Source organism: Xylocopa sonorina, chromosome 9 (genome assembly GCF_050948175.1).
Source record: "Xylocopa sonorina isolate GNS202 chromosome 9, iyXylSono1_principal, whole genome shotgun sequence".
NCBI classification, from domain to species: Eukaryota; Metazoa; Arthropoda; class Insecta; order Hymenoptera; family Apidae; genus Xylocopa; species Xylocopa sonorina.
Genome location: NC_135201.1, coordinates 10,521,634 through 10,548,819, shown reverse-complemented (window position 1 = coordinate 10,548,819; position 27,186 = coordinate 10,521,634). Strand labels below are relative to the sequence as shown.

The 27,186-nt window shown below is 41.9% G+C and overlaps 1 protein-coding gene and 1 long non-coding RNA gene across 31 annotated transcripts in view; both read left to right on the top strand.

Annotated features, from left to right (window-relative positions):
* Positions 1–19,185, top strand: part of Rhogap100f (Rho GTPase activating protein at 100F) — a 43,045-nt gene extending 23,860 nt beyond the window's left edge. For 4 of the 30 annotated variants that reach the window (XM_076900954.1, XM_076900955.1, XM_076900957.1 and 1 more), the window contains 21 exons: positions 3,361–3,474; positions 3,813–4,016; positions 4,126–4,287; positions 4,455–4,684; positions 5,039–5,297; positions 5,925–5,936; positions 6,508–6,760; positions 6,849–7,112; positions 7,194–7,352; positions 7,440–7,603; positions 7,695–8,049; positions 8,131–8,349; positions 8,629–9,017; positions 9,095–9,227; positions 9,312–9,431; positions 9,507–9,667; positions 9,745–9,937; positions 10,096–10,379; positions 12,569–12,880; positions 14,278–15,656; positions 18,563–19,185. In XM_076900954.1, coding sequence (XP_076757069.1) covers positions 3,361–3,474; positions 3,813–4,016; positions 4,126–4,287; positions 4,455–4,684; positions 5,039–5,297; positions 5,925–5,936; positions 6,508–6,760; positions 6,849–7,112; positions 7,194–7,352; positions 7,440–7,603; positions 7,695–8,049; positions 8,131–8,349; positions 8,629–9,017; positions 9,095–9,227; positions 9,312–9,431; positions 9,507–9,667; positions 9,745–9,937; positions 10,096–10,379; positions 12,569–12,847 — 3,954 coding nt within the window. In that variant the 3' untranslated portion in view covers positions 12,848–12,880; positions 14,278–15,656; positions 18,563–19,185. Of the gene's footprint in view, positions 1–1,645; positions 1,945–3,360; positions 3,475–3,812; positions 4,017–4,125; positions 4,288–4,454; positions 4,685–5,038; positions 5,298–5,924; positions 5,937–6,507; positions 6,761–6,848; positions 7,113–7,193; positions 7,353–7,439; positions 7,604–7,694; positions 8,050–8,130; positions 8,350–8,628; positions 9,018–9,094; positions 9,228–9,311; positions 9,432–9,506; positions 9,668–9,744; positions 9,938–10,091; positions 10,380–11,029; positions 11,145–11,401; positions 11,466–12,568; positions 12,881–14,277; positions 15,657–17,501; positions 17,719–18,562 lie in introns of those variants that run through there. The other 26 variants (XM_076900937.1, XM_076900939.1, XM_076900941.1 and 23 more) reach the window with 26 other exon arrangements.
* Positions 19,186–26,049: 6,864 nt separating this feature from the next.
* On the top strand, positions 26,050–27,024 carry LOC143426838 (uncharacterized). The gene is made up of 2 exons (XR_013102194.1): positions 26,050–26,436; positions 26,505–27,024. It is a non-coding gene; the product is annotated as an uncharacterized LOC143426838 (long non-coding RNA).
* Positions 27,025–27,186: the final 162 nt, after the last annotated feature.

The following is a 27,186-nucleotide window of genomic DNA, read 5'->3' as shown; positions in this document are numbered from 1 at the left end:
TAGACAAAACCCCAGAGAGGAACGGTGCTGTAAGAAAATGCACATGGCTCTTTTCGACCGCTCATCCATCTTGCTATTCCATATTTTTTACACAATGATGAATATCTACAGTTCCTACTGTAAAGGAAAGCGGTTCCTCAAAAATCGGATGTTTAACTCGTGGTAAATTAGTCTAATTAAGCGAAGGAATGCGAACAGTAGTGAATCCAAGAGAAGTACACCATCCAAGAGAGAACTAATATCGTTTATGTCCCATTTAAGTTAGCAGGAAGAGAAACTGAATTCTCCCTACGCAGAGTCAAGCGGCTGAAACGGCAAGCAACTTGTAACCAGACGGAATTTGCAGTACGAGGAAAGAATACGGACGTAGCCAAAGGGAAGAGCATCTACGGTTCGTGTAATAACCGAGTACATGGTTGATCAGAGTTGAAACTGTTTACGTCATTGTATGCGAACGATAGAGCAAATTATTGGGAGAGCAGAAAGATGTCAAGAGATGCGGCGAGTTGGATGCAATTAGAGAAGAACGGGATGCCTCGCGAAATAAAAACCGGATAAATGAATATCCTCGAAGCAGATAAAAATGGGTCGAAGTAAAAATAATGGAAAGATCGATGACGAGGATCCGGAACGAAGGGAGGTAAGTATGAAGTCCAACTGGTGGAAAAGAGAAAGAACAGAGCAGCTATAAATCGTGAGAAATGAAGAAAGGCAGAAAGGAGTCACACAAAGGAGTATCGATAGTTGTAGATGATGAAGAGGAGCTGATAGAGCCTAGGTCTGGACTGTCTAGCGAGAGAAAAATGTGGCAATGGTGAGAAACAGCTTTGGAGATTACAAACTGTTTAAAGGAGAACCCTTTTATGACCGTCGAATGGCCAATAATTGACCAATGAAGAATAGGAGAACCTAACTTAGAATGAAACCTAAAAAACGAAACCTTAAACACGTTCTATCCAACAGACACTCGACGATCAAGTGGAAAAAGGAAGAAGAGAAGAAGCTAACTTAAGCGACCGGAGAGAAAACAGGGAATGGAGCAGAAATCAAACGGTACGGAGAGGAAGGCACCGGGTTTGAACGTATAAATAGCGTAGGGACCTGGTGGACCAGGACAACTGCATCCAGATAGAGATAAAAGGAGTCGATGAAACGAGAGATGGCAGCGTAACCGAGAATCACCGCGAGAGACGGAGTAAGCTCGTTTCTCGTAGGCGGAGTGCTGTATGGAGGGTTCTGCCGGCGTGAGAGAGAGAGATGGTGGCGGGCTAGGATGACGTCACGTCGGGTCGATACTCACCCACACTCCGCTTCCCGGCGTCGTGGTGGTCGTGGGGACGCAGGCGCGGCCTGGTACGCTCCTGAGCGCTCCTTCCCGCCATATTAGCCAGCATGGGGTAGGCGAGGATGTGCGACAGGGGTGACACGGTCTGCTTCTTCCTCCCGCAAGGTAATCCGCGTACCTGTGTCGCGTGTCCGGACCCCTTGCAGTCGCGTGGTGTCCACGACGTCGAGGAACGAGCCTAATCCGACCCGTCGAACGCCGGTCGCAGAGGGGAGGGCGGTCGGAAGGGTGGACCGGTGGCCCAGTTGTGTTGGTCTACGTGCTCCCACAACTCCTAGATACTCCGTGTGCGTGCTCGCGTACCACGCATGGATAAACGAGCAAGCACAACGGCGAGAACGACGAACCTCGAGGCCACCAGAAAGGGGAGAGAGGCGCAGAGGGACTGGACACCGGCTGAAACCAGGGATAGGGACGCGGAGGGTACCACCACCAAGGGTGAGGAGCTCCTCACCGCCGTCGCCGCCGGTCTTACCGAGGACACGACGAACAAAAGAGGCTGCAAATCGGCCGCGCAAGTGTGGATGTCTTTATTGTCCCTGTGCGACCGGATGTGCGGCTCCGCCGCGTGGCTCGTCCTCTTCACATGCCTCCACGGGGTGCGTTTCCTGCTCGCGTGATCTGCTTTGAGTGAAAGGAGTGAGAGTAAAAGAGAGAGATAGAGAGAGGAAGAGGGAGAGCAATAGGGGGTGAAGGAGAGATAGAGAGAAAGAGTGTGCCGGCTTTTCGCCTGGTGGAGACGTGGTGTACTTGCAGAGCAATGGGGGTCTCCTCGTTGGTAGTGATTGAAGACTAAAGCACCGTATGAATATTGCCAGTAATATTCGTAGATTGCCTTGATATCCTGTACCCAGGAATTTAAATCAAGAGGAAAGTTAATTCCCTTGGAATTTTGCGTCTACGTTCCTAGAGCTACTGGGATATTAGTTATTATAAACTGAAGTTATTAGATACCGCTAAAATATAACGCTTTGGCCGTGTACTCCGACCTTTTAATGGTGCAGGAATAGAGTAGTTTATGGAGATTTAAGTTCCTCGCCGGTACAAGAAGGAAACGTTGTTGCCTCGAACTGATTCTAATTGAAGCAGCTTCTGTAACAAGCGGTTGCATCCCCAAGCATTGTTTGCTACTCTTAATGAGTTCCATCAGGGTACTCGTGCCCATGGTTTCTCAGCGTTGAAGCTTATCGGTTTCAAGATGTGCACAATTGAGGCAATTTATTGCACGTCGTAGTAAAGTGTCTTTTAGAATAGAACGACTGTGAGAAGCTTCAGGGAACAGTTAACGAATTTATTCAGATTTTAATCATTCGTTTGACAACTTTTACGAGTGATCTTTTCGTTTTTCTTAGCAATCAGAACCGAACACTGGACCAATGTGGACAAATTTATACCTCATTAATCGTTCTAAGAAGTAGCTTGAAAGTCACCATTTATCGATTAATTAAATCCATCCGCACAAGTTAATAAGAAGACATCTAATGCGGAAGCGTGATAGGAGAGAAAAGAAAATTGCGAGCGTAGCCGGTATTTGCACAGGGCTGATTAACATGTCGCCAGCCCTGGCGGTGATACCTTTGCATCGGTGACCGACAAAAGGGCTTCTATTTTCGGCGGATCCTCTGAAGCGCGCGCATCTCTGACTGTTCGTAATTTCACCGGGAGGAGAAACCCGGTTCAGGGCGCTTGCAATTTTTACGAGCCTCTAATCAGCCCGCTGATTGAATCTCGCGTGCAACCGCAACGAAGAAATTCCCTCCCGTTTAGTCTGATCTGCTAGAGCTCTTAAGCCGATAGAGGATCCCCCTTGAAACCCTTCACGTTTCATGACAAACGTTTTGATTGTCCATCATTATGTTCAACTGTAAAATGAAATCAATTCCTGTTACTTTTCAGCATGCAACTTGCAGATAATTTTGTATAATTGTGCGTGTAAATTGATCAATTGGCGATGAAATCTGATTTAGAAGAGTGTTAAGAGGGCGATACTAATCAGGCTGTTGATTTAATTGCAGGAGGGCCGGGGGGAAGTGACAGACATCAGTGCAAGTCCTGGGAGGCAAGCACCTGCCAACCAGTTGCGCCCCAAAGAACCACCACTCATGGTTATTCAGGGAGACTTCAGGAAGGTATTGACTGTTATAACACTCATCATCTACATTGGATTACGATTGACAAGCCTAATTACTTAAAAATCGAGACCAGCCGAGTGAAGCAGCTGGCAAAGAGCAAAACCAATCTGCTCTCCTCGTGAAACTGTTCCAACAACAACAGTATATCTAAAAATCAATGGAAATTATAAAAAAAAGGAGAAGTACCGAGAGACACTTGTTCTCTGGAGTATCCAATTGTGAGAAATATGCGTCAGTTGAAATATAACGAAGAGTCGAGCGTTATTTCCTTACCTGTCGGAACAGTTTCATGGAACTCGTCGTCATGGTGTCTATACACGTCATGCTGGTTGAAGTGGAAGGACCTGTCGTTGCAGGTGAGCGGGATCAGCACAGAGATCTTCAAACAAATCGAGACCGTCGAGAACGATCATGACGCCTCGACAGCAGCGGCCCTCGAAGCTGTCGAACGAAGGGGTGAGATGGTCGTACGGGTCATTGAGCCACGACAGATGGGCAGGCAGGCGTCCGAGGCGGCGAAGAAGTTCATCGCGATGCAGGTAATAACACCGTGAAATCCCTGCAGATCGTTATCGCTGGCTCGTCGAGCTGTTTGTCTCTCGGATATAATTAGATATATCACAAGCATAATTGGACATGATATTTCAGGATCCGAAGCAGCATCCCATCCACTTTGTCGAGATAATCAAAAGGCCAGGACAAACGCTGGGGCTCTATATACGGGAGGGCAATGGTGTTGACAGAAATGACGGTGTCTTTATCTCGAGGATAGCCCTGGAGACCGCAGTCTACAACAGCGGCTGCCTGAAGGTGAGATAGCTTGTTTCCAGGATCCCTAATTGGCCTTATTTTTTGAACGAAGCCAATTCTAGCTCGAAACTTACCGCGACCAACTAGGAATTAAATTTATTTGCTGCGTCGATACCTTCTCGTGAGCCTGTATTTTTTCTAACGCGATCGTTACGCGTTTTAATCAGGTTGGAGATGAAATTCTAGCGGTGAATCTAGTCGACGTGACGCATATGAGCCTGGACGACGTTGTGATCATCATGTCGATACCCAGGAGACTCGTCCTGGCGACGAGGCACGGTCAACATCAGCCAGTCTCGCATAGTCGTCAGGCAGAGCACAAGGCGCCTCCAGTTGTAGTAATCAAGAGAGAACTAAACGAGGACGAGAGTGATCATGCAACGAGTAATCATGTTAGGTAATTATTAGGCATATTGGATAGGAAACTCTAGGTTCAGAAGAGAGAGTTTATCGTGGTACAAAAATTAATTAGACGGTCATCGTTAAACTCAATTATCGTAGCACGTTGCCTGGGTCAATCAATTTGAACTTTCACCGGAACCCAATCTAAATTTTACGCCAATCGATTCAAATTAAAACCGTGCAAGTCGAGGAATAATTGGTGGGACGCTGTAATTGCTACGAATCTATTTGAAAATACATCTTTAAATATAAACGAAGAGTTCTAATTTAAGCATAGACGGATTCTATTTCAAGCATAATCATAGCATCAGAAATATTCAATTAAAGTTGAAAGTTGTTTTAATCGTAGGGATGGTAATCGTAGATGTGGCGATGGTCGCGAGATGCTGCCTTCTCGGTCGAAGTTGGGCCTGACGGGTTTGGGCTCCAGTCAGGATCTAGGATCTAGCAACGGTGATCTCTACTACAACTCCAGACCGGAAGGACACTGGTCCTATCAACCACCCCCGCCTCCTGTGATCACACACCAACCGAAACCATCTACGACGCAACACTTCCAGCCTTACGAACGCGGATACCCAAAAACTTTGGAGAGTTTGGCTGAAAAAGTAAGTACCATGTGGCACTCTACATTTTCTTAAGTACTCTGACGCAGGTCGAGGTTTTCTTTCGAGTAAAAGTATTCGTTGAAAAGTTCATTAATTTACTGAAGAAGTTCACGTTGATGGAATTTTCGAGCCATACTTACGCAATGCAAGGAAGTTATAAGAAAGGGATTTGAACCACTATGTACAGCATTTAAAAAATGTTGAACGACGTCGATACGATTTTTACACTTTCTGTTCTATGGAAATCTCCACCTGCGATCGGATATAGATCACATAGATGTTCTAGACGATGTGGATCGAGCACCCTTTCATATACCTGTCTGCACCAAGTTGACACTTGTTTGCCCTTCTCTGTCTTCAATTGCGATAGCGATTCGAATAAGAAAGTGGTGAATTCGTGGCAATGTCTCGAGACACTCCTGATAGTGATCAGTACGTTGTGCACCGTCTGAGTTTCCATGTCTTTCGAATCAGAAAACATTATGAACTTGTTTCTATTCTTCTTGCCTGAGACATTGTTGTGTAATAATTCGGAGGGTAGACGGTTCGTAACTTGTTCGTGTTTCGACCACGTGTTTCACATGACTAATTGGTTCTATGAATGAATGCTACATTGATATTAACCAGGATTTCACAAAGGTAAAGAAACCACTAACTCTTTCTTAATATCTAGACTTGTGTATGCAGCAATTCCCTGCACCGTACACCACTTGGACAGAGAACAAATATTATTTCTGAAGAACAACACGCTAGAGACTATGGAACTTGGAAATTGTAAAAAACAAAAGAGGGGATGAAAAATATTTGTCAATGTCCAAGTGAAATTGAACATTTGTCGCTATTTATAATGTAATTCCACTTTTCGTTGCCTTGTAAGCTTTGCTCTGTATGTTCGTTCATTCTATTTCTTTCTTTCTGCATATTGTCTCCTCTCATGGCGACCCGTGATCGCTATATTCCGCCGTGGTGACATATGAATTTTTAAGTACATCATAAACCACGCAGAAAAATCCATCAGTCACGATGGCGAATCATATGAACTAAACATTCCTTTTCAATCGCAGTCGATCCAAAATCTTGGCCAAATCTGAACCGCTGGTGCGCCAAACTCGTATGTTAAAATATATTAAACGAGTGGTCGATAGTGAGGTGAAAAGGAATTGAAAAAGCGGTCGAAGAAGAACGAATCGATTAATTTGGTTCAATTTAGGTACACTCTTTTTACACGGGGCCTGTTATGCCCTCAAACGGTGGTCGCCGGATGTCTACCGGTGCGGGAATGCAATCGGTTGGCAGCAGATTGTCCAGTCAGACTCAATCGACGCATTACGGTTACGGTCAGCATACTGGTAGTGGAAGAATCATGCCTAGAAGCGGTTCAGATCAACATTTGCCTCGAGTCGACTACACAAGCATCACCACACCGGCTCGACACACTCTTCTCAGATCCAGCTTGAAGTCAGGTCCGTCAATTTCCATGCAGCGTCACTGAAAACTACATCCGCATTAAAATACACATTCGATGACGTTCGTTCTCTTTTGATTCGATAGGAACATCAGCTTTGAGATACAACACTAGGTACGCCACTCAGGGAGACACTACGTCGACTACTCAACGGCAAGGTCAATACGGCACCCTGACCAGGAGGCATCGACCGTCGTTGGATTACGCTTCTGACACCGAGGCAACCTGTTCCAGTTCTCCAAAGTCCGCATATTATTACTACAGGCATAACATGAACAATCCGCCGCAGAGTAGCGCCGTCTCGCATCTCGCCACTCTGTCAAGGTCACAAATTGGTCAGAGTTCCTCAGGTTAGTCATGCACGCCACCGCTAACGTATCGACCTGCTTGCTTCCGAAAAGACTATCAAATTGAGATTACGCTGTCTCTAGGCTTGAGATCGAATTCGTTGCCTCGTAGTGGCAGAACGTTGCCTCAGCAACCAGGTCTCAGGTCTGGACTTAGCACGGTAGCATCGGGACTAATAGATCAGGAAGATAGTGACGGGGCATTGTCGGCACCCGAACTACCTTCCATCAGACGCGATAGAGGTTAGTTTGATGTTCAGATAGCGTGCCAGTTCTAATATGTCGTATTAGACTGGAGGAAATTGAGAATTCTGTTGATTGAAACGGCAGGAAGAATACCGTCATCACCTAGTGTGTTCACGTCAGATGAATATCGAGCATGGTTGAGTCGAACACCGAGCACCAGTGCGTTATACGAGCAGATCAGGGCCACCACGTCCAGACCGCCACGATACACCTACAGCGCGGAGAACATCCACGCGGCTGCAAGTCAAGTCAGTAACACACTTATCAGATCCCTCATTTTTTGGTTTCTCAAGGATGTTACCTAATCTACTGTGATCTTCTCAACAATTTCTTGATTAGGGTGAATATGGAAGTTACGGAGCATACAGACCGCTATCGAGCACGCTAGACCGTCTGTCGACAAGGTCAGCCTCCGCGCAGCAAGTGAACCTGGCCAATTTGAAAGCATCCACGGCGATCAGCTCGACGTGCCATCGTGGAACGGCAAGCCAAAGGCCATCCTCGGTCGCTTCCAGTGCACGCGCGTCCCTGACGAGTCAGAAACCGTCATTAAGCAGTTCCACTGCGCAAAGAGCGACATCAGTCAGAAGAATCCGGAATCTACTAGACCTGGAGTCCACGCGAAGCATACCCACGCCAACGCCTACCAGAACTCAGGATCAAAGACTGCTAGATATTAATCCTGCAGGTAAAGGTAGAATTCGCAAACGTTCACTTTGACGCAACATAAAAAGTTTGATTATTGTACATGTTTCTTCTTGGTCTTTCGTTTCAGAGTTCCTCAAATATAAGATAGAAAAGCCTCCGACAGTTGGAACTCCGAGCTCGACAAGTTCTCTTTTGAGTTCGCTCGGGGAAGCCAGCAGTGGCGACCTGGCAGGTGGGGTTAGCGGACTGCTCTGGGTCCATCTTTTAGCAGGACGTGGCCTTCGTTCGACAACGTCCTCCTCAGCAGCTACTACGCCCTCCACACCATCAGGTCAGCCTAATTTAGGTACGTTCGGGAGTCTGCACATCCTCTAGACCGTTTCTTCACTGCACAACTTTCACAAGTCGGTATAATATCTACGATGTTTGTTTTCTCTTCTTTTTCTTAATCTATATAGTAAATCCTAACACCCGAAGCTCTCGAATGTTTGAGAATATTCGCCAATACCATGCACACTCTTTAAACCTCAAGCTATTTTTTCCTTTAAAGAGTCTTAGGCTTTAATTAAATATACAAAAATCAAAGACTAGGCGAAGAATGTTTGTTATTCGAACACCATAACAGCTAGCTGTGGCTTGAGAGACCTCTACTGCGTGCTGGAGTGCGATAGGGTGCACAAGGCGAGGACAGTGATGCGAACAGGCGACCTGATGTTCGACTGGGATGAGACCTTCGAGCTGGACCTCGTTGGCAACCGGCAGTTAGATCTGTTGGTTTACTCCTGGGACCCGCAGTACAGGCACAAACTCTGTTACAAAGGATCTGTGCATCTTGCAAGCCTTCTGAAGGAATCACCGCTTCATCAGTTAGCCGTCAAGGTCGAACCCCGTGGCACAATTTATTTAAGACTGCGATACACTGACGCTCAACAGACGTTCCGAAGAAGAGGACTTCCCGTCATATCTCTGGCTACCAGAGTGGCCCCTCTCTTTGGTGTTGATCTTGACACAGTGGTAAGTTCAAAGTCACAAAAGAAGTTAAATCGTAAATCATGTCACGTGTTTGCATTGGTGGCGTTTATTTGGCTTAGGTGAGTCGAGAAAGCAAGACTGGTGGAGTTCCTGGAGGCGTTTCCACCGCTTTGGCGATGGGCGTTCCAAATGTGCCCATTATCGTGTGGCGTTGTGTCGAGGAGGTTGAAAGAAGAGGCCTTGACATTATTGGTGAGTTATATTTGTCGGTTTCAAGTTCAAGATCTTATACTATTGAGGTTGAGCTATTTTTTTAGTGATAATTTGTGCTATTAGGTTTGTATAGGCTTTGTGGATCAGCAACCAAAAAGAGAATACTTAGGGAAGCCTTTGAAAGGAATGCTCGTTCGGTGAATCTATCTCCCGACAATGTACCAGACATCAACGTGATTACTGGTACGTTATTTCTCGTATAAGTGACCGCAATAGGCAAGGCTGTTGTATTTATGATGATTTTCAATTATTGTTTAGGTGTGCTGAAGGATTACTTACGAGAACTTCCAGAACCACTTTTCACGAAGTGCCTCTACCAAATGATGGTCGACGCACTGGCCGTCTGCCTACCAGATGATCCACAGGGCAACGCGAAACTAATGTTCAGTATACTCGACTGTTTGCCAAAAGTGAACAAGGTTCGCATCTCGTAAAAAAAGATCTTATTTCCTGGAAATCATACCCTGAGAATACTAACACACTGTTCCTTTAATAGTGCACGTTAATCTATTTACTGGACCACCTAGCTATGGTGGTGTCGCAGTGCAATAAAATGTCACCAGCAAGCCTGGCAGTCTGTTTTGGACCGGTCCTAATGTTGCACTCTGAAGAGGGAGGACCGCCGCTGGACTTCCAACAGCCAATAGCAGTGCTCAAGTATCTTCTTGAAATTTGGCCTGTTAAGTCAGGTAATGTCGTCATTCCTAATCCCAGTACTTTACAATACTCCCTTCCCTAATATTATAATAAAGTTAGCAATGAATCATGAGCTAGTTAATTTGCCCTAATGAAACAATAGAATGGGAAGAATAAGAGCCGAATGATCAGACGCTCATTTCACAGACAGTTCGGAAGATTTCTTCAGTCGCTTCAGCGCTTCCTCGAGTTACGCCAGCAGCCGAGCACAGCAGCAGTCAACAGCAACTGCAGTCGCAGCAGCAGCAGCAGCAGCAGCAGCCACAGCAACAGGTTCATCAACAAGTGCAGCAGCAACTGCAGGGAACATTGGGACGCACAGGGCTGCAGCATTGGCAGCCTCAACACTCACTTCATCAACAGCCGCAAACTATGGCACCACCCGCAGCCCTCGCGCCCTCCACTCGTCCTCCACCACCGGTCAAACCACGACAGGTTAGTCTTTTATCCACAATTTTCACTTTTCTTTTACAACGTTCGTTCCAATCTTTTGCCTCTCTCAACGCCACATCCTCTGCCTACGCACTTACTCCATTATCAACGAAGGATCAAATAAGTCTACAAATACCTTCTAAAAGTTAACATTCAGAAACCATTGCATTAACATTATCAGGTATTTCTTATCTTCTGTCTTTAACAAAAATTGATGCGATCTCAAGTGTTACAGAGGATGGGTGAAAGAAGGTCAAAGGAGCAAAGAGTCAAAACTATTCTGGTCTAAGAAATCTTCATGTATTCAAATCGTTACATGCTTCTTAATAATTACGAATGAATGAAAGGCCAGGAAAGTTAAATGATACGCTTCAAAAAAAAAAAGAAAGGGAAAAAAAGGAAAATTGTCATCTTCGCTTTCTTGTTCGTGTCCCGTATATGTGCATTATCTGAAGCGTGTTGTGAACAGCATGGTAGGCAAAGTAAAGACTCTGTTCTCTCTCTGTGTTCTCGCTTCGCAAAACAAGCCCTGTCGCGCTTTCATGATTTCGAATCATTTGGTCGCCAATCGAATGGGACGTCCGTTCCCATTCATTTACTCATACTTATTCACGTATGCGTTCGTTCATTCATTTAAATCGTGTCGGTTTCAGGTTAACCCTCGAGGATCGTCAGCCATTGCAAATTGTTCGCCCTAGATATCATGGTCCCCTTAAACATGATTCAAATGAAGAGATGTACACGCGGGAGATAATATAAAGGAAAGAGGTTATTATTGGTGGCAAACAATTTGCAAAAAATGTTTACTCCGCGATTGGTCCGTGTAAATATTACCTAAAACGTCTTCGTGCATGTCTCTCGATGTCAGTTCTGTACGTTTATACATGGGTGTTTCTATTCGGTCGTGTGGGTCCGCTTATGATTTTTCCGTTCTCTCTTTGCGCCAGTCTTTCGACGTCTTTCCATTATAGTGACGATTTACGTTGTCTTCTTTATCTTTTTTCGTTTGGGCACGTATTCTTCAGAGCAAGCGCAAATTGCCGGCTCTACCAAACCGCTGACAGCACAGAGACGCCGCTTCTTGCACAGGTATTATCGTTATTATCGTTTTCATTCGCGTCTTTTTACATCAGCCTTTAGTTATCGTTCTATCACACATGTGCATGGCCCAATAAATAACATTACATTTTACATACATGTATATCAAGTAAATCATTTAATCATCCTTATTCGTCCATCGCCTCTCATCAACTACCATTTGCACAGAGTGGTTTTGAAAACACATGGCAGGTCAACCTTTGTTCGGTGTGTATACTTATAAAGGACAGTGTTCCGCTTTAAAAACCTCATATATAATGTTTAAGCGAGGTTCAATAAATGTTTAATCAAAACAGATTTCAAGTAATTATCGTTATCGACCGGGTGACTGAGATTAAAAGCGTTAATACTGCCTCTGGTTTTAAGACATTCATTCACACAGAGTCTCTAGTAATCTTTCATTGTAGTATCATCTCTCATAACATAGATTCATTATTTAATTGAAGGACAGAGTGGAGAATGAGTATTGAAAGATTGATCCTGCGAATAATGTAATTTAAATTGACCGACCACTCGACTTTTAAAAATGCTCTAATTACTAATAAAGGACCATTAGCGTTCCTAGCATGCAATAACTGTCGCATCTTGAATTCGGCCTGACATAAGACTGCAAATCATAAAATTGAATAAATTCCATACATCTTGTTTAATTTAAAATAATTGGTACCTTGATGTTTTCAGGCCAAAATCAGGAGCAAAATATCCTTGGAATCCTTAAAACTCCTTGTCCAATGAATAGCTATAGTATTCAAATTCAGCATCTAAATTACTTCCATTCTCATTATTTCAAATATTCTAATACGAAAGTATAATCTGATCCATTAATTAAAAACCGCTACTGGAAAATGGCTTATGCCTCAACGATCTTTGCAATGGAATCTTGACTATAGAAACAGTACATCTATCTTGCACACAAATATACTACAAGCTCTTTTCTACCACTTAATCCAATAACCCTTTGCTCAATAATTTAGGTGAACGTATTCTTACTTTATCGAAGGGCTAAAGTCTTCTCACAGACATCCTACCAAAGACTAAATGATCGGTAACTAACCGGAAGCGACGCTGGTGGTACGGCGTCTCTGTTGAAACAGGTGATAGTCTCGTCTCCCGGTTCACCTAGCAGTGAGGAGTCGGCAGCTTCGCCGGAGCCGATTAACAAGAGTCTTCTAGGCGGTCTGGGACTCGAGAAGAGCAACGAAGGGGCCACAGCGAGCTCGACTGGCCCTGGAACAGAGCAAATTACACCGACTAGCAGTGTCGACACTGAAGAGGGAAATACACAGCATCCGGAAGAGGGTGAGAAGGGCGTCGAGGGTGATGCAGAGGCCAGCGACGACGATCGACACCAGCATGTACCCAAGACGCATTAATATCTTATTATATATGCGAAATCGATTAGGGAGGTGTGCGCCCTGAATAGCTTGAACGTCTCCATTTTACTGGTAGTTTGAGGAATGTTTTGTTATGGAATGGACATTACGATGAAGCAGTGTTGGGCAACGACGAGCATTTCAAAGCAGGCATAGGCAACCTAGCCTGTACACTGGGGAGCCTTCTTACATTGCGCAGGGGTCCCATGATGAGGCACTCTGTGCAGGCAGGAACCACACGTTCCATGTTATCCAGATATGGGGCACAATAAGATCTATAAAAATACCATTTTGATTCTATGAATAATTAAATGTACGAGCATCCTGTCCTTATCAATACGCTCGTATCTTTGTCTGCATAGCCAAAAATTGCCTATGCCTGTCTTAAGGGATTAGGATTTGTTCAATTGATAGTCTAATAAATCTGTTGGTTGAGAAATTAAGCTAGTCATCGGTAGTTAGTTGCTAAAATAGACTGAGAACAGACTCGAAATCTGTATACAGTTTCACTGAACTTCTTTAGTCTCGCAAGAGGAAACTTGTGTCTAAATCTTGCCCAATACTGGTGCTGCAAGGTATATATGTTCCATGATGTTCCAAAGATATGCACTTGTAAAGAAAAATGACTAGTTTCTAATTCTGTTAGGGCAGGTTATAGATTGGTTAGAACGTTTTCTGTTATTCAAAATCGTGCTCGTTTAAAACTGTTTAGGAAGGGAAAAGTGAGATTAAGTTCTTGAGACATTGCTTACTGTTCATAGTCATTGAATGGTAAACAGGTGTGTAACGAATTTTTCGTTCACTACGGCCCAAGTTTCTCGTGATGTGTTGATTAAAGTCGAAGAAAAAAGAGGTGTATTCTACTTCTTATTTCTCAAAGATATTTAACGCGTTGACTGCTTTGATTTATAAATCTGATGCGGCAACACCTGTATCGTGGAACGATTTTTCAACTTCTGACGTGCACCAGCTGTTTACAGAGCGACAAAAAAAGTGTGCACCATAGACTTAAGATTGATCAGTGCTGTATTATCTAGTCTGATGATTTTTTTCTTCAAATATATTATTATTGCATGGTTGGCTGTGTTAGGAAAAGAATTCTCTTCGTTGTATGACGTTGTGTTTTGAAATATTTATGCATGTTTTCTGTGGCAGTCAGCGCGTCTATTCAACCGCGTGTTCTTTTACGAATACCGCGTGTACAAACGAAACGAATGTGTGATTTATATGAATCGAGGCTGAATTTTGTCGCCAGACGCACAATAAGAGCGATCATTGTTTCCCAAACGAAACGACGCGCGTAATGGGACCACTGCGAATATTCGTTAAAAAATCTCCGCGAAGAAGCGAGATCAAACGCTAACATTGGCGATCTGACGACCGACTGGAAGCCTTTGTAAGTTCTCCGTATCGATTAATTTTTTGTATAGTTTGCCAGACACCTGGAGAGATAACATACCCAACTAGGAGAACTGGTAACCGAAGTTATACTGATATTTATAAGAAGACTTTACTCTTTAGCTGCGAGGTATATTATTGTTTCACAATCACCAAAAAGACTGTAAAGACGCGTGTCGACACACAGGTTCCTAGTTTGAAACTACTTGCACAAAATTTGTTTACTAGATGTTTCCCGTTCGAACGAGATGGCATGGTCTTGTCATTTCAGAAAGGGAGAATCCTCTTTCCGCAGCTGAAGAGTCCAAACGATGGCGAGCTTTTGAACTTTTCGTCGAGCACAAACGTCATGAAGAAAGACTTTCAATCACCGAATCTTGTTTTCTAATTCTACGTCGAGATCCACCGCAGCCTCTTTCTCAATTCGTATCGATCAAGCAAGATTAAAGCCACCGGTTGGGAGGAGAGGCGACGAGTCGTCCCCTGCGTTCTGAACTGCACAAATCTACAAATCGAATGAAACGACGAGGTTCAATCTACTGGAACTACGGAAACAAGGGTAGGAATGTTCTTAGTTGGAGATTCTGCGGTTCACCGCGCACACCCTCAGCTCAAAGAGGCTCTACCACTCATTCAGTCGATCTTTCAACAGAAGTATTTCCCAGCCTGTCGAAACTGAGATCTCATGCAAAAGAGTTCCGGAACGTTTCTTCATCGGCGATGCTAGTTGCGAAGGAACAAAGGCGGCAAGAACTGATCGTGCTGATGCGAAATAAGAAGAAACAGAGCGGTGCGCAGGAAGGGCAGGAGATGAAACAGAAATACACAGGAGATAGGGTTGAACAAAAATAACACACATAAGTAGAGACACGTAAAGGAAAAGGTGAAGAGAAAAGAATTACACGGACATAACGGTCGATTTATATACAATATACTATATATATATATATAAACATATATATATACACACACATAGGCTAGTCACGATATACATGTGCTTTTGATAAAAAACTATTACTTAGAGATTAGCTAGCCCTCGTATACAAAACACGAAGGAACCGCTAATTACACGATGCTGCGTCCACGTATACATGCATATACGTACCAGGCGGTCACGAAGCAGAAGGAAACAAAAAAAAAAAAAGAAAAGAAAAAGGAGAAAAAAAATCGAAGAAACTGAAGAGCAGAAAACGAAAGCAAGGTATAAGTGCACGCAGACGATAAAGTTATACATAATATACATAATGTTCAGCGCGGTAGGAGCCGAGGAACCGACTCCATGACTTCTTGTACATGTTGACAATAGTAAACCGATGGACGGAGGGTGAAGAAATGGAAGGGAATAAAATGCGAGGAACCGGACGATAGGAGTCGAAACTCACCGAGAAACGATAATAATTATGAATAAAAGGTTAATTGTAACTTGTAAACGACTAAAAAAAAAACATAGCCAGTATTATAATTATGTACGTGAAGAAGCAAACATTTGAAGAGAACGAACCGGGAGAGACCTAACCATTGGCTAGAAGTATTCCCCGAAGTTCGTTTGTTCTATGATCTCGTCGACGGGGACACGAGCGATTACTTGACTATTATTACTACCTTTATAGTTAGTTTTGTATAGTATTGTCCTGAATATGCAGTAGACTTCGCTTCGTTGCCGAGCCCCATCAGACACGTTGAATATCGATCAAAGACTTTTCTAGTTAAATGGGGAAAGTCCAGCTCATAGATGAACAAGGCCCTTTCGAAGTTGATGAGCCAGGTGTTGGCCGTATTAGGTTTAGTGATCGTGTCAAAGAATTCCGTCTCGCGGTTACTTTAATGACACCGTTAATGTGTCTTCCATCGCCTTCTATCCCAGCCTCTAGAAACTGTTCGTCCGCATTCGTCAACGAGAAGGGTCCTGTTCAGCTGACTGAAATCATTGAATTTTTCAGTATTATCGAATCTCAAAATGTAATCGCCACCGTGTCCTTTTCGTTCTGCATTCTTTCAACGATTTTTCATGTATCGCATAAGTTCTAGAAGTTGTTCTTGTCCCCCCACGATGTTAGTATCGCTATTGATGGCGCTGTAAAGTAATTATCACCGTATGTGTATCACCGTATCTTAAATTCAAAGGGAAGTCTACTGTGTTCTGGTAACAATATATACGAGTAAACAAGAGTACGAGCTAAATAACTTGATTCAACTGAAGTATTCTTGCCAGTTAAAGTAGTATGAAAAGTGGAGTTGCATAATGGAGCAGGTTGTTTGTAAATTTAAACGTTGTTATTTTCTTCATTTTGTAACACGTTTTATGGTACATTGTTCAAAGTTAATAAATTAACAAAGAAGGACTGTTGCCGTTAGAAGTGATAGCTTTTAATATAAAGGCCATTTTTCATATTCTCCAAAACTACAGGAATATTTTCGACTGGACAGAGTTATTGTTAAACTCCGTATTAAGTAATGTATATGATACATAATACATCGTGTATAAATAACGGTAACGCTAGAATCGATGCGTATTTCTTAACCCTTTGGAGAATTATGAACTTCCGAAATTTTACCTATTAATGTATTTGTAAAATACGATGAAATTTCATTTCTTATCATAAGTAAGAACAATCATTTATCAAGGACAGCGATAACGAAAGCACGTTGCTGAATGTATTATTAGACCTTCAAGGGTTTGACTGTTGTCGACGCTCGTGTCCTCGTGAGTGAATGCAATCTGTATAAATGGCATACGATGCATCTATCGCGACAGCATTTCTCGATAAGAAACGCAGGCTACGATCCCATGCAAACTTAAAGCTCCATGCTTACGCCTGAAACTCGAGGTTGAAATTGAAATCTCCAGTGGGGAAGTTTTACGCGTGCTTGTCGAACGATGCTGTTACGATATCGAGCTCTATCTATGCGCATGATGTATTTACACGTATGCGAAATGCATACACTAGTGCGCTCTCTTTTTTCTGCACAGTGTTAGTTCAATCGGCGGCATCTCGGTAGAGGATGCCACCGTGGGCGGTGTTTGTTTCGAGTAGCTGAAAATTGAGGATCATTGTATAGCACATTGTACCATAATTCGCGTAGTCACACCCTAATCGTATCGAGCCCCCCAACTGTTTCACTGTCGTTCGATGTGCAAGCGCGACGGAACGCCGGATACTCTATTTCTACCTTTCATATTTCGTCTGTTCGTGTTATCTGTCCCGTGATACGTGCCCCCCCTTTATGTTCTTCTCTATATTTTTCATTGAAGCAGATAACGAGCGAGAGGCTAATTCTCGTCAACGCGACGCACCGCGAAGGAGAACTGTAACGTGTAAAGGGTATGACGAGAACGATGAAGATTGATGGGACAGTCGGTACTGTGGATCGTTGATGAAGAAGAGATCGTCGAGGATGAGCAAAGGTTGCCTATGCCTCTGATAGAGTGTATTGCGAAGAAGACGTTGTTATAGTACAAGTTCCCAAGAGGATCATAAAAAGAAAACGAATTCTTCATTTTTGAAGGAGTCATCCTCTGTTCATCGACTGGCCAGAGTAATATTGGCTTTATACGTAAGTATAGGTTTGCTAGAGATTCCCACCAGCGAAACCAAAGAACCCCCGGGTCCGGCGTTCCTCGACGTTCCTAATTTTAGTAATAACAATGCAACCACGCGCCCAGATACGCGTACCATTAATTATATTATACATGAAAGCACACTGCCGCAATTTTGTATGATTAACTGTTGTTATATATATCGAATACCTACATATGCTACGTATACGTAATATTTAATTGAGACTCGAATCGAATGACTGGTACGTGTCTGGCGAAGGATTCCACTTTTGAACATTTCCAATTCGTTCCACGTTGGGCAGGAAACATATTCGAGGCGATTGACGCCACATTAAATGTTTGGTCCCAACGAAATCTGGATTTTTAAGATCGGAGGGGTTGAGAATAATTAAAAGAGAATGCTCTTCTTCATGTAACTCTTGGATTGCCATCAAAGCGGCGCAGACGTTCTCGAGATAAAAGACAAATTGCGTTGAAGAAGGTATTTACTATTACTATTGCAAAACTAGATTAATTAGCTAAAAGCAGAACATGACAATCAGTTTAAAATTGTACGCAATAAGATATTCATTTTGTAGTGACCTAGGGATCCTTCGAAAGACGTCGTATCACTCTTAAGCAACCCCTTGATCGAAAGAACTAAACGAAGGAACTGAACCTGATGTATTATAATTTGTGCTCTCGACTTCGCTGATTCCTTTTCGCTGATCGCAGTTTCTTTGTACGCACTTCATCGGTTTCTTCATTTCCTCTTGAAGATGAGCGAACAAGTTACTCGTTCGAAACAAGCTGAAGAGATAGAAAGCGGAGGTGACCAGCTAAAAACTGTCTTGGGATGAGATATTGTTTCAATTCCGTACTTCACAACGAAACTTCTGAGAAAGGGGAGGGTCGAGAGCCACCGCATAAATTCTGTCAGGATTCATGGAGTTGTGGGAAGAAAGGAAGCGGATAATGAGAAGACAAACGAAGTAGAATAGACAGGAGGGTGGGAAAAAAAAAAAAAGAAACGAAACAAGGGGCGTTAATATCGATATAAGAATCTAATTTTTTATTGTGCTCGCATTACCTGATTCTCTTGCGCAATTGCGTCTCATCGAACAACCATACACCATGATTACAGACGTTTCTTCAGACGAATTTTTGCGCGGAAAGAAGATGTATAACCCAGCGGCTTGTATTTTCTACCGTGGCACAGGAAACTTCGAGCGATTGTATTCTTCTTTACGATAACCCCGCGATATTTTATAGGCCGATTATTTTGATAAGCTCGAGTGCATCTTTTCCCGGAAATGGAGGGCGTGTTTGTCCTGCTGTGTAACAGATTCATTGAAGCAGTACCGTCGAATTCTGATTAGGAGGAAAGTATAGTTGCGCTGAGGGCAGAAGATATATTCGAATAAGGATGAGTATGGTGGTTTGAATTTTTTCTTCGCACATTGAACGATATATTTGGAAGTAATGACAATTATCAAGTACATTTAAACGTTATAATTTACAGATTTCTTTTTTTGCATTCTACAAAACTTGAAAGAAACACAGGAAACTATAAGACGAAGACGAAGAAAAAAGAAAGAAGGAATGGAAAGCACAAAGAATTATTAAATATCTCCTTTGCTCTTGAAGAAGATTGGATAGTAATGTTGAACAGATTAACTCGTCTTCGATTTTTAAGAAGGTACTGAAAAGAAGTGGATTTTGGATAAGTAGTTCGACGGTCCTGAATTTTCATTCCGCACAATGAGACAAGAGAAAGATTCAAAGGGAATCTTTTCCTATTATTTCATGGTTAGGAGCAGCAGAGTCTTCAATGGTTCATGGGTACCAGCGACGTTTCTGATTTCCCCGTATACAGGTCTTTTTAACCGTCGAATCCTAGCGCTAACGTATATTGAAGTACGTATATACGATGGACCATGTTTGTCATATTGAAACGTTTCTAAAAAAAAAAGCAAAAAAATGTGTGAGAGCGGATGAGAATTTTTCCATGATTTTTCTATAATTTAGAAACAGAGAGTAGCCAGGGGACGGCAGCCGTTATTTCGTCTGCGCCCCGAGGGAGAGAGAAAGCATTTTTTAAAGAAGAAAATTAAGCAAGAAATGAACGAAAATGTACAATTATCAACTTTCTACTATTCAAACTACAACAATAGTTCGTATCGTATAGTTTCTAGCTGTTCCTTAGTCCTTGGATCGTCACGAGGTTCATTTTGAACCTTGCAAGGCATTTCGAACAATTTTCCTCGACAACCTGACCGTAGTCTTCGTTTCTTCGCTTCCGCTCGCATCAGTTGAACTGTAGATTATGTTCAGTGTCGCATTAGACATTCAAACCAAATCTTAGACCTTTTCAACTTGGAGGAAATACTACAACGAAGGGTTAAAAGACAAAGTCCGACTTTAAGTATACTTTTTACTAATTTCCCCTGCAGATAATCTAAACAGAACCAGAGAACACCGGGTTCCAAGAGGAGAAACGAAAATAAATGAAGAAGAAAAGAAGGAAGCAATGAACCTCGAGACGATTCTTCAACCAGCTTGGCTACGACTTTACGTTGTTCTTCCTTCGTCCTTCCGGAAGCCGATGATAATCGAGAGGGATCCTGAAGAGAAAGCAAACAGCATAGATCTCGCGCGAATCTCAGAAGAGTAGCTGTGGGCAGAAAGAGATTGAGCGGAAAATATATCGAATTCCTCGAGCCGCCATTCACCATGATGTAGACGTAGAAATGACGAACTTCACATTTACACCATAAAAGTGTACCCGGTGCTCAACGACTCCAAACTAAGCAGCCACACAGATAGTTAAGTAGCTGGGACAGTAATCGAATTGAAGTGTCAGAAACGATGCGACAGGCACATGTATGTACTTCAGACTAGTAGCTTAAGCAACGAGTTAATTCTCTGTACAGAATGAGAACGAAGAAATGAAGAGGAGGAGAAAGGAGCAATATCGGGCGAACTCTTGTAGTTTTTTGAGCTCCACATCTCGGGGGATTCGAGGTTACGATGCGTTTTCTTCTCGACGTTCAAGAAGAAGTAAATCACATTAATGGGAAAGAGTAAAGGATAGGAGAGAAGAGTAGGTAAAACTTGTAAATAAGTAGAATCTCGTTCGTCACGTGTTTGGACTTGATCTCTGGTCATAGATGCGCGCGACACAATTCTAATCAAATGAAATTCAAATGAAGAGTATATATATATATGTATACATACACACACACACACACAAACACACACACATATACACATAGATACGCGTACTAGGGTCGAAGCTGGCTGTCCTGGAGCCAGGTTACATTCCATCTGATCCGTGGTGTACAGTTTTGAAGGCCGTCGTGTGATGTCAAGGCGCCAGTACTGTCATGCATAACTGTAGTTCTTCAGAAGAGTATAGCTTCTTGTGTAATTATGTGAATCGTATGTAGAGAAACATTTAACTCCGGAAATCGTTGCAAACACACATATCCTAATTCAGAATTCATTCTATCAAGTGTGAAGAAGAGAATGATGTTATAGACGGATTTAGACGTTTATAGGCGGAAAGTAATGGCAAACGAATCTGTGGGCCCTCCTTTGAAGCGAGAAATTCACTTCTAGATCAAAGTTAAGGTAATCAATTCTTTTCACTTTGTTCTTTCTATATTCCATTGTGAAAAGCATAACATTTTCGCCTATCTCTGTTTTCTCGTTGCAGACATAAGCTCACTTTGCCTGCGGATTTCTATCGTGTACAGAGATATTAAAATGACGAAGTAAATAGTTGGATCCTTGCTTGGTTTAGGTGGTTATTTCGAAGTAGAGTTTCACGTAGAAGTCAATTGTTAAATCGGGGTCCACAAAGTCTAGAAAATGATTGAGGAGATTCGTCGATCAAAGTTCTGTGCTTGGTCGTTTCCATCTTTCATCGAGCAGAGGCATAATTAGATCGTAGGTTTTATCCTAAAGCTTTCAGCATCCTACATATCATAGAGAAGAAGAGATCCTTTTGTTTCTGTGGTGGAAAGATGGGCCTACGAAAGAGAATTCTTAGGGTTCGATGAAATATTTATTAGAAAGGAAGCAAATGAGAAAAAAGAGGGGTCGAGGGGGAAAGGGAGGCATGTGCGAAGTTGAGGACTCGGAAACAAAAGTAGAAGATGAAATAAGAGGGCCTCTAGTATTTCTTAGGAAAACGCGATTCCGCGTTTCGAGACAAATGAGATACACGCTTTTTAGGATTAGTCGCAGCTTCGACCTAGCCCCTCAAAGTGTAATCAGGAAATATTCGTTCTACACATTGAAGTGTTCTCCTTCTCCTCATTTATCGTGGGTTCTCTTCTCTTCGACATTGATCATTTCTCTTAAAACTTCGATTCAGTTTTAACAGTCCAATTTTTGATTATCAATTAAAACTTCTTCATATTAAAAGTTTTAAATTCCTATTGTGGAAGAATTGAATCGAGTTTAAGTTGGAGTAATAAATAAATGAGTTGAAATATTATTACTCTTCTGGAATCAATTTGTTCAAGTCCTCGTCGATAGTGAAAGAACAGGATCTGATGCAGCTCATCGAATCATTCGGTTTTCCAACATATCCATTGTCTGACCTCGTATTTTCATAAATCAAGATATTCACTACATCCTCTTCTATAAGTGAAACGTAAGTTTCCACTTAATTCGAAATTAATCTTTATTTTAATAACAATTATCCTATTTATCTTAATTTATACAGATTAATATCTCGTAGGAGTTTCTACATAAACGTGTACATATAATCAGTGCTTAGATCATTGGATCTCCATACATAATGTCACTGTCAATCATTGTCGAGCAAAGAGGAAGAGAAGGTGGAAAGATATGGAAGCTTGATATTACTTAGAGAGGAGCCTGTGAAACTCTCTGTTTGCAAAAATAGCGTGGATGGGTAATTGCAATTCACTTGTTGTATCATACACTGTAGCTGGGGGAAGTCTGTTGTGACGTTGGATATACTATTACAAACGAAATGTTATCGTTGGAACGAGATAAATGTTAATATAGATACTGTAAATCCGACCTCGATGAAATTGCAACTTCCGATTTGATTTAACGAAGAAGTTAGAACGACAGTTCGAAGAAGTTTGCCTCCTAGCCGTTGCTTTAGGTTCTCGTCGTACGTAATCGAGCGTACAACCAATTCCCCCGAGGAGTAAATTCGGCATCCACGAGAAAATGAGCTAGAAACAGTCACGGGAATGGATGGAAAGAGTGTGATGGAAGCGTGCGTTCGTGAGTTTGCGCTAGACGAGTACGAGCGCGAAGACGACACGAAGCCAGGCGATTAAATCGCCAAGAGAATTGAAAATTCTAAGTCTATAAATATATTTACTAAATCGAATGCATCCTGCTGCGTGGAAGGATTCGGAAGATGAATGCCTGAGCGAGACTACAAGGGAACGAGAGGAGGGATGGATGCTTGGGAGGAAGCGAGATGAGATCTGGTCGAGTGTGCGAATGAGTGGAGAGCGGTTAAACGAGATAGTAAGATATACATACATATATATCATAGAATTAACGAGAGAATCGTGAAGGTATAAATATTAATTTTAGAGGGAGGAGGAGAAAATGGTAGAAATGTAACAGGGAGAAAGAGACGGGGATGGAGTAGTAATACGAAGAAACGACGGATGTGTGTTCTATCAGTATTTACGTAACAACAAGAATTGATGTTGCGTCTTAGAAGCGTCTAATAGAATAAATCGAACGATTCGAAATCGGATTTCGAGCATCGATCGGTCACTCCTCCGATCGGAGAAGGAAATCCAGTCCGAAGGACAAGTGTGCGTGCGTAATATGGCTAAAAGTATGACGAATGACTGGGTGGAAAAAATATATATATATATATATACATACAGCAAGAAGGAAATTATACATATAAAAACGAAGGACAAGAAAAAACAACTATCGTTGATCGCTATATCAAGCAAGTATATATATATATTGAAGAATATTTAGTAGCGTGTCGATATAATTAATTAAAATTTGTAGGCGCGTCGCGGTGCGCCCGCGTTGGATTCGCCCATTGACCGCTGATGCGAACCAGAGAAAATCAACTATGAGGGGGAAAAAAGAGCATCGACAAGAGCGTGAAAGCAAAGAGTATCGTTTGGGATGACAAAGTAGACGAAAGTGAGCGTTTTATGTGCGACAGTGTCAATTGTAAATGCGTTCGGCTTTCCCGGGGATTTTTATTTCGCGTAGCAGTTTCCTGGTTGCGAAGAATCACACTTGAAACTACATCTTTTGTTTTTACCAGGTGAACCTCGTAGGACCTGCGTTATTAGAGTTCACCCTAGACGAAGGGTGTCACTAGATGCTCGGAAAATCCTAGTTTTTCAGAGAGTGAGTTGGTAAAGCCGGATGCATTCTAAGAAAGTGTACAAGCACCAGTGCTCGAATACAAGTGAAACAACCAGAACACCAAAATGAAATGGAATTTCCTGCAATACAACACGGTTTAGATCAATTATGGGAATTCTTTGTAGTTAGAGATTATAAAATATTCGTATTCCTCGCTGTTTTTCACCCGTATTCGTTTGTCCGAGTCGCTTTTAAGGTCCACATCGCAAGGAACGTTCTCGCGATAGAGATGAGGATAGAATTTTAAACATCTCCGTGAAGCGGATAAGAAAGGTCTCTTTTCTTTTGTTCATTACATTTGGTATTCACGCGTGAACGTAAGATTGCGTGTGATACGTCAAGCGCGATGGGTGAAAGGGAATTTTCGCTTTTCAGGACTGACTTTTTTATGTCGTTCTAAATAAATAATAATTGTAATAATAAAGGTAATGATAACAATGATAATGTTAATATTAATAACGATAATATAAAAATAATAACAATGTGCGTTCGAATTGCTAATAATAATTAACGATTAATAATAATATCTATACTTTAAGATAAACTTTCACTCAGCGTGCTTGGCGATTTGTCTCTCGTTTTCCATTCTTTGCGAGGAAAAGGATTTATTACGTGAAACGAGAGGAGGGATGCTTGGGAGAAAGCGTTGTCAATCTCAATGACGATCGATGTTTATCGACGAGTAAAATGGTTATTAATAGTAGTGTCGAGGGAAAGTATCGAGGCAAACCGTTCACACTCGAACACCCGGTTACAACGATCATTCCGACTAATTCTTTGCGTTTTCCAGTGCAGACAAGTGTACAGAGTCGTGTAGAGAAAAAATGGCAGCATATGGGATTCCTCGAGTTACTGTATGTTTTACGAATATTGAACACAAATATGCAGACGACGTAGGCAAATTGTGGTTCGAGTGAGAAAGGTTGATCAGTTATTAATTAGCCGTGAATCGGTAAAGCTGGAAGGCCGTGCTTTATTTTTATTTCATTTCATTGATGCGTAGGCTGCCAACGTAGTCGATAACAGCGTCGTAAAATCCGATGCATGTCAGACCAACGAAATATCTGAAATCCTAAAAGTATGTACTTTCAGTTCCAGTTATATGTGTATAAATAAATAGTTCTAGGGAATTTTTAATGATTTCCATCGTGGTTAATAACTTCCGTGGTCGATTAATAAGTTGGCAGCCGATGCGTCAAGGGCGATGCTTGATAGGGAATCAATAAATTACGCACGAGTAAATAATATCGTAAAACGTAGGGTTCTAACGTCGCCGATTCCGGCGATAACTTATAGTCAGTGTTAAGTCCACCACCTAATTCTTGAGGTAGAGTCGACGGTATGCGCGATCGCCGATCGAATTATAAATCAAGAGTAGATATGTAGTAGTGCGTGACAATTTTAAAGGGGTAGTACTACTGTTGTTCCGTTGATTGTTTTAATAGATTTTATTGTGCCGTGACCGCATCGCGTGCTCTTGCTAAACGTTCGTTTAATTGCTGAAAAGTAACAATAAACAATTGACTTATTAACAAACAATCACCAGGTGAGCTTGTTACGTATTCGTAATTACCTAACATTATCGTTGAGTTCGTGTCGAAACTGTTGCCACCTCTCATTTATCAAGATAGAGGGGATTAATATGACTAATAACTTGATCTTGAATTATTCATACAATGAACAATTTAGTCGATTACGTGATCTTCTCTAGCATATTTACTTTAGTTGTATAATTCATCTTGATTTTGATTAAGTTCATAAATCAGTACTCATTATCTTAAATTCAGTATTTTTTCAATGTCTAATCAAAATCCGATTCTTCAGAGCTTGGATCACTAAATTAAAAAAAGGATACGATGAAAATCAAAGAAAAGTTTTAATTAAGTATTGCATACAATGTGTGATGTTATTAAATCTTTTATACCATTGGGAATTATTCTGTTAGGAAAAAGAGGACTCCAGTTTAGCCACCTTCAAGGCAGGAACGTTAAAGCATAAGTTGGTATAATTTCCAGGTGCTTCGATCAAATTTAGTTACCGGAAGGAATAAATTCTCTATAGAGATCCGTATCGATCTTTCAGTAAGTGGCACGAATCTCCGACAGAATTTAAAAAGCCACGAGGTTCCACGGGACGCGGCCACGCCTGCCCAGGACTATTTTTCTAAGTTGCAAAACATAATAAATTAACGGATGTTGCATTATCGTTATTAGAGTATATTGTACTGTACATTGATATTTTAACTAGCTCAGTAAGTATGAAGTAACGTTGCAAGCATAATAAACGAGCTGCATATAAATATATTATATAAATATGTAGATACTTCGGTTGCGATCGCCAACTATAGATTAATCGTGCCGGTTCGCACTTGGGGTTGATGTACAAACGCGTGCGCGCACCGTGGCGCGTCTATTAGTCTGATATACCAATTAAAATTGACACGACGACGAAACTGCTGCTGCAAGAAAAAAAAAAAAAAATGCGTTTTACCAGTGAGAACGTGCCACTCTAGGTTTCAACGTCGTTCGATTCTCGATTTAAAGAGTTAGAACGGATTGATGAGGAAAAAAATTCCTAGGACACGCGTAAACTGGAACATGGCATGGATGAACGCATATACGTGGAAGTGTATGATTGAGTATGTACGAATGCGGAGAATACGATTGTTTGTGCGTCTTTGGCTAGTAAACAAAGAGAATTCGAAACATGAATCGTTCTGTCAGTCACCTCACGTATATTATACAATGTCATAATACTATGCTGCCATATGATATAAATATATGTCTACGGTAAGGATATGTTACTAAAACATTATAAATAAATACGTTATAAGTAATTACTTCGTAATTCGAATCCTTTAGACTGAAGACTTTAATTTTCTTTATTCTTTTCTATTCGTATTAAATAGATTACATTGTACAAGTAATAGCATGGAATTTTATGGTAACATCTGTTTGTGTTTTAGTCGTTTTGATTTTACTGGTAAGTAATTTTAAATTTC